The following is a 7,572-nucleotide window of genomic DNA, read 5'->3' on the forward strand; positions in this document are numbered from 1 at the left end:
GTCCCTCTGACCTCTGACCTGCCCCCCCCACACCCCACATCAGGGCAGCAGGTGGATTCTGTACAAAGAGACGAGTCCTCGGGAGAAGAACTGGCCGATGCCTCCAGCTGTTCCCGCTGGGAGACTCCGCCATCTCTTCCCCGGGAAAACCCTCCTCACCTGCTGCCATCCAACCCTCGGCGACCCCTGCCCAGTCCCCGTGGCTGGTGGGGAGGGAGGCAGTCACCCAGAGCTTCCCATCCCTGGCGTCTTGTGTTCCCTCGCGGGCGCTGTGTGGCTGTGTGTGCAGAACCTTGTCAGCGCGGTGAGGCAGGATCACCGCCGGTGTGGGAGATGGATCCCATCTCCTGGGGGTCACTGGGAGTTATTGCCCCAAGAAGGGGGTGTGGTGGGGGGAGGCTGGGGAGCAGAGGGGCAAGGGTCCAGTAAGAGTTGGCGACCCCACCGTTGACCATTTCCTGCCTCACACTGTGCGCTGCAGAGACCCACAGGTCCAGCCAGATTTCCTGTGGTCGGTAACAGAACAGAACATTCCAGAAACACTCAGCAGGTAGGGCAGCAGCTGGAGGGAGAGAACGTTTCAGGTCAGAGGGCTCCCACTGAGTGTTTCCAGTATTTTCTGTTTCTATTTCAGATTTCCCGTGTCGGTGTTTGTGACCAGCACGGGACCTGAGCGCTGGGGGACGGACCCGCTCAATACATCACTTGGTTCTGCTGGCAATTGACCAGAGGAAATCGGCCCCTCCCCCCTCCCCGTCCTCCCTTCCCCTTCCTCCCTTCCCATTCCTCCCTCCCCCCTCCCCCCCCACCTCCTCCCTATTGCTTGAGTCTGTGTTCCTGCTGCTTCAGGCGACAGTTGTCCTCCTGGGGGGGGGTGGGGGTTGGTCCCAGGGAACCTTGGTGGGTAACCATTGAACTGGCCTTTCCTTCCACAACGCAGAACGGAACAGGAGCAGCCGCCGTCCACTCCCCGTCATCTCTCGGAGGATGGTGGCGCTGTACGACTACGATCCAAGAGAGAGCTCCCCGAACGTTGATATGGAGGTAGGGACGGACTTCTGCTTCCCAGCCTCCCGTCACACCCCCTCCTGTAAAGGCAAGCTGTGTCCGACCCTCCCCGAGAGCACGCGCCTCCATTCTCCTGCACCTTGGCGGGCGGTTTACAGAACAACTGTTCTGTGAGAGACAGTGACCACGAGGTGGGGCTCGTGGCAGAGCCAGCACAGCACGATGGGCTGAGTGGTCTGAGCCTGTGCCATAGCCCAGAAGCTCTTCGTGTCGGCACTTTTGTCTGGTACTTTGTGTTCTGCAAGGGGAATAACTCCTAAACCTGAGCGTCTTCATCCTGTGGGCATTTATTCCAGTCCTCATGCACATAGTGCACGTTTGTCCTCACGTGACATGTTCACTCCACATCAGACGTGTCTGACACGTCCACTGACAGATGTGTGTGACGTGTCCACTGACAGACGTGTGACGTGTTCACTGATGTCAGACGTGTGTGATGTGCCCACCTGTTACGTGTGCAGGGTTTATTTGCACACCTGTGCACCAGGAGAAGGGGCTCCCTGTGAGTGAGCAGATCCCTCGTGGTGGGTCAGCCCCCTGCACCCCCTCCCCACTCACTGCCCTGGATCTCTCCTCCAGCCCACCGTTGGAGCCCCTCGCTGCCGCGCACACTCCTCACCGCCCACAGTCAGAGCTGGTTTCTGTGTTACAGCAGAGCTGACATTCTGTGCTGGAGACATCATCAGTGTCTGGGGAGAACTGGATGAAGACGGGTTCTATTACGTACGTTCATCTTTGTCTGTGCTTGAAGTCGACTTTCAAAGGCGCGTTATTTGTTACTGAACAGTATGAACAAGGTCAGGCTTCATCGTGGGGAAATGCTCCAGTCATCTATTGGTTGTGAGATCTTGTTGTGTACAATCCGGCCGCAGAGTCACTCCCTGCAGCATGAATTGGGAGCAACAAATAAAAACCCCTGCTCCAGAGTGAGAGTGTGGCAGGAGTGATGTTCACAGCCGGGTCTGTGTGGGAGGAGCAGTCCGAATGTTTCAGCAAACCCACCGTCTGAATAAATCGGTGCTGTCGTTCCCATAAACTCAGCTTCTGGTTTGGTGCCTGGATCTTCTGAAATCTCTTTACCAAAACTCCTCACCATCCTCTGGTTCCAGACGACTGCTTCATTAAAATTCCCAGTGCTGAGAGTAAATGTACCCTTGTGTAACAGCTTGACCAAGTGTGGAATGAAGCAGCTGTCTAGAACATCAATTTCCAGCAAGAGAGGAGGTTTTCGGAGAGGACCATGTAAGACCTCAACCTTTCCCCTTTAAACTACTCAGATGGACTAATTGCTCAGCAGGCTTGTAGTTGAGACTTAATCGAGGTTACTGACAACATAGTAGTTAAATAAAAAGACATCAAATTATAACTAATTAAATAAAGTAGGAATGCAGGACCAGATCATGTGGGAGCTGGTGGACCCCTTTGTGGTTCCTAGTGCCATCATCTGCAGCAAGTGTTGGTTGCTCGAGGAACTCAGGCTCAAGGTGATGACCTGGAATCTGAGCTTCAAACACTGTGACACATCAGGGAGGGGGAGAGTTACCTGGACGCCTGTGTTTCAGGAGGCAGCCACACCCATTAGATTAACTGCTTCAAATTCGGTCTGTGGTCAGGGACAAGAGGGTGTGACTGTGAGTGAGGCAGGGTAGGGGGATCCAAGAGGTAGTGCTGGAGGAGCCTTGGTCCTTGAACTTGTCCAACAAGTCCGAGGTTCTTGCTCCCTGTGCAGATGAGATTGGGGGCTGTAGGAAGGATGAGCAACTGAACTGTGGTTCAGGGAGCCATTCAAAAGGGGCAGAGAGGGAAATGTAGTTGTGATTGGGATAGTATAGTCAGGGGAATGGACACAATTCTCTGTCGCAAGGATTGAGAGACCCGAAGGCTGTGTTGCCTGCCTAGTGCCTGGGTTCGGGACATACTCATCTGACCTGCAGAGGAATTTGGAGTGGGAGGGGAAGATCAGTTGGTCCAGTTATCCATGTGGGTACCAACGACGTAGGTAGAATAAGGAAAGAGGTTCTGCTGAGGGAATTTGAGCAGCTGGGGACTAAACTAAAAAGCAGAACCATAAAAGTAATAATCTCTGAATTGCTACCTGAGCACGTGCAAATTGGCACAGGGTCAGTAAGATCAGAGCGTTAAATGTGTGGATCAAAGATTGGTGTGGGAGAAGTGGGTTTGAATTCGTGGGACATTGGCACCAGTATTGGGGAAGGAGGGAGCTGTTCTGATGGGACAGGCTCCACCTGAACCACACTGGGACCAGGGTCCAGGTGAATCGCATATCTAGGGCTGTAGATAGGGCTATAAACTAAATAGTCGGGTGGTGGGGTTCAACAGATTGGAACAGTGTGGATAAAGTAAAAGGGAAGGGGAGTGCAGGAGAGGTTACTGAAATCTCTGTCTCATTCTTTATTCTGGAAAGTTTAGAAAAGAATAGAATTTAACTTCAGGCAATATGGAGACAGATTGGAGAGGAAGGGTGGTGAATACAGGACTGAAGGTGTGATATTTGAATGCACGCAGTGTACGAAAGAATGAGCTCATAGCGCAGTTAGAAATTGACAGATATAACGTTGTGGACATCACAGAGTCATGGTTGAAAGAAGATCAGAGCTGGGGAGCTAAACATCCGAGGATACACATCCTATCGAAAAGACAGGCAGGTGGGCAGAGGGGTGGGGTGGCTCTGTTGGTAAAAAATGAAATCAAATCTTTAGCAAGAAGTGACATGGGATCAGAAGATGTAGAATCGGTGTGGGGTCAAGTTAAGAAAACCGCAAGGGTAAAAAAGACCCTGATGGGAGTCATGTACAGGCCTCCGAATAGTAGCCAGGATGTGGGGTACAAATTACAACAGGAGATAGAAAAGGCACGTACAAAGGGCAACGTTACAGTGGTCACGGAGATTTCAATATGCAGGGTAGATTGGGAAAATCAGGTTGGCACTGGATTCCAAGAGAAGGAATTTGTAGAATGCCTAGATGGTGGCTTTTTAGAGCAGCTATAGGGAGAGAATTCAGAATTCAGAGGTGCAAAGGGACTTGGGGGTCCTAGTGCAGGATTCCCTAAAGGTTAACTTGCAGGTTGAGTCGGTAGTAAGGGAGGCAAATGCAATGTTTGCATTCATTTCGAGGACTAGAATTAAAAGCAAGGATATAATGCTGAGGGCTTATAAGGCATTGATCAGACCACATTTGGAGTATTGTGAGCAGTTTTGGGCCCCATATCTAAGGAAGGATGTGCTGGTGTTGGAGAGGGTCCAGAGGAAGTTTACAAGAATGGTCCCAGAAATGAAGGGGTTAATATACGAGGAGTGTTTGATGGCTGTGGGCCTGTACTCACTGGAGTTTAGGAGGATGAGGGGGAATCACATTGAAACCCACCAAATATTGAAAGGCCTGGATAGAGTGGACGTGGAGAGGATGTTTCCTGTAGTGGGAGAGTCCAGGACCAGAGGGCACAGCCTCAGAACAGAGGGACATCCCTTTAGAACAGAGATGAGGAGGAATTTCTTTAGCCAGAGGGTGGTGAATCTGTGGAATTCATTGCCACAGATGGCTGTGGAGGCCAAGTCATTGGGTATATTTAAAGCGGAGGTTGATAGGTTCTTGATTAGTAAGGGCGTCAAAGGTTACGGGGAGAAGGCAGGAGAATGGGGTTGGGAGGGAAAAGTAAGTCAGCCATGATCGAACGGTGGAGCAGACTCGATGGGCCGAATGGCCTGAGTCTGCTCCTATGTCTTAATTCACCTTTCCTGCCATGCTACTTGGGATTCTGCGATTGTGCTGTGGAGGTTATTAGAAGATGTTTGGAACTCTGCAGCAAGAGAGAGAATTCCCTCGTCCAGTGAGGGTGTGTGCTGGTGGGAAGGATGCGGGGGGGAGCAATGCCACTGATTGCAGAGCTCTTTCTGGGCTGGCACAGGTCTGCTGGGCTGAATGGCTTCCTGTGCTAATGCTGTGTAATTTTGTGTGACCCATGTACAGGGGGAGATCAACGGACAGAGAGGTCTGGTTCCCTCCAACTTCCTGGAAGAGGTGCCTGATGATGTCGAGGTCTATCCTCTCCGATGCCCCCGTCCAGATACCCTCAGGAGGCACCCGTGCAGGGCAAAGGAAAAGGGCAAGTATTTTCCCCTTGGTCTGGATTTGCTGGCAGGGATCCATCCCCCACACATCCCAGTTCTGCTTCATTTCACGGCCCTGGTCTCGGATTCATGTTTCCATTGTCTTTTCCATGTTGTGTTCTCGTCACTGGCTATCACCTCCGGTGTGTCAGCGTCACCAGTTCTGGGCCAACTGCCTCCCTGGGCTGGATCCTATGTGATGGCAGTCACTGATCTGGCCCCTGCATTGGTGGACTTCCCTCCATCCCCACACCCACTACATTGCCCATGGGGGACTCAGGAAGCTGCTCCTCTCCTGCTGCTGCCTTTGACTAGCGCCTGGTTCTAGGAGGGGTCACGTCCAGGCCAAAGGAAGCAGACCCAGTGTGGTGAATGGGCAGTGGGGACCCCTTGCTTGTCCGTTTCCCTTCTGCAGCTTTCCGTTGTCTGAATGTGTGACCTCCCCGAGTTACCAGCCTGAATCAGCGGGCAGTACGTGCCTCCTTGCAGTGACCCCTGCACACTCGTTCAGTCCTTCTGTTCTGCGTGACGTACCTGTCAGGTTTAACCAGTGCTCTCCGAGGTTGTCCTCTGTGCTGTGAGCTCTGAGTTGTTGTGTGAAGCCAGTGTGATGGAACGGGGGGACCTGGTGGGATGGACTCTACCTGTAGGGAACAGGCTGTAGTTAGCTGTGGCCTCAATAAACAAAGCATTGGCTTGTCAGCGCTTCAGGAAGTGATTCTGTTTGTTCAAATCCCAAGTCATTTTCCTGGTTAACAGATCATTATTTACAAAGCCTGCACTTTGTCAGTCTGATGCTACAGAATGTTTGTTGTTTGGATGTTAAAGTGGCAAAGGGACTTCATTTCAAATCTTTGCTGTAGTCTCATATAAAACTCTTGTTGGATTGTGGACAAGGCAGGGAGTAAAGTTCCAATCAGTCTCTGGCAGAGATTTCTCTGCACTTTGTCAGTCTGATCTCTCCTTGCATTTCACAGCTTTGTAGTTCTAAAATTCAGTCAATAGCAACCTACTTCTTTGGTTTGTAATATTTAGTTCATTGCATGTTGTAATGTCCCTGAAAAACAGGGATGTTTTCAGGAAAGTTGTCCTGGATGTGGCCAGCTGTCAGCATGTGGAATTTTAGGATTAACTTTAGTTTGGTGTCTGCCTTTGCAGAGTATTTATAACTCCCAGACTAACACTCAGGAAATAGAGTGCCCATTGCTTGTGTATATCAGCTTTGTTGATTGGAAATTGCAAACATCAGGGCCAGAAGAAGGTCAGCTGCTCTGTGGAACCAGACCCACAACATTCCCCACAGCCCCCGAGACAAAGCAAAAACCAGAGCTAACAGTGCAAACAGTACTTGGAAATTCCTTGCCAGCTCCCATAGATTAATGCTAGGGCGACGGGGGTTGTCTGTCCCAAGACACCCTTGAACCCTGCATTTCTAGTCCTGCTCCTCAGGCTAACGCCACCCACTCCTGGCACACACGTACAGTCAGTTGTTTCGACTTGAATTGGGAGACAGACATTAACAGAGAACAGGAGTGAGTGTTTCCCATCCTGTGCATTCCCAGTTCAGCCACTGACTGTGGAGCTGTACCTCCAGCACAACTTTCCTCCTCAACAAACACACAGACACTGGAAGTACACAGCCAGTCAGCGGCGTGCGCGGAAAGAGAAACCAGTCAATGTTTCCAGTCAGGAATCCCTCCTCCCTTGGATCTCAATCCTCTCCACCGTTAAATTACTTGCTTCAACCAAGCTTTTGACGGCTCTCCGACGTGTGGCTGTGTGTGGTGTTTTGGGGATGAGCTCCTGTGTTACACTAACGGTGCTGCGTGAATGTACACTGCTGTGTGTGGTTTGTGGGACGAGCTGTGTTACACTAACGGTGCTGTGTGAATGTACACTGCTGTGTGTGGTTTGTGGGACGAGCTGTGTTACAGTAATGGTGCTGTGTGAATGTACACTGCTGTGTGTGGTTTGTGGGATGAGCTCCTGTGTTACACTAACGGTGCTGTGTGAATGTACACTGCTGTGTGTGGTTTGTGGGACGAGCTGTGTTACAGTAATGGTGCTGTGTGAATGTACACTGCTGTGTGTGGTTTGTGGGATGAGCTCCTGTGTTACACTAACGGTGCTGCGTGAATGTACACTGCTGTGTGTGGTTTGTGGGATGAGCTCCTGTGTTACACTAACAGTGCTGTGTGAATGTACACTGCTGTGTGTGGTTTGTGGGAAGAGCTGTGTTACACTAACGGTGCTGTGTGAATGTACACTGCTGTGTGTGGTTTGTGGGATGAGCTCCTGTGTTACAGTAATGGTGCTGCGTGAATGTACACTGCTGTGTGTGGTTTGTGGGACGAGCTGTGTTACGGTAATGGTGC

The 7,572-nt window shown here is 51.1% G+C and overlaps 1 protein-coding gene across 1 annotated transcript in view; it reads left to right on the top strand.

Annotated features, from left to right (window-relative positions):
* rimbp2b (RIMS binding protein 2b) overlaps window positions 1-5,778 on the top strand; it is a 100,313-nt gene extending 94,535 nt beyond the window's left edge. Inside the window, 4 exon segments of the mRNA XM_052031816.1 lie at window positions 941-1,105; window positions 1,721-1,791; window positions 5,058-5,197; window positions 5,613-5,778. Coding sequence (XP_051887776.1) covers window positions 941-1,105; window positions 1,721-1,791; window positions 5,058-5,197; window positions 5,613-5,778 — 542 coding nt within the window.
* Window positions 5,779-7,572: the final 1,794 nt, after the last annotated feature.

This window comes from Pristis pectinata, chromosome 17 (assembly GCF_009764475.1).
Source record: "Pristis pectinata isolate sPriPec2 chromosome 17, sPriPec2.1.pri, whole genome shotgun sequence".
NCBI lineage: Eukaryota > Metazoa > Chordata > Chondrichthyes > Rhinopristiformes > Pristidae > Pristis > Pristis pectinata.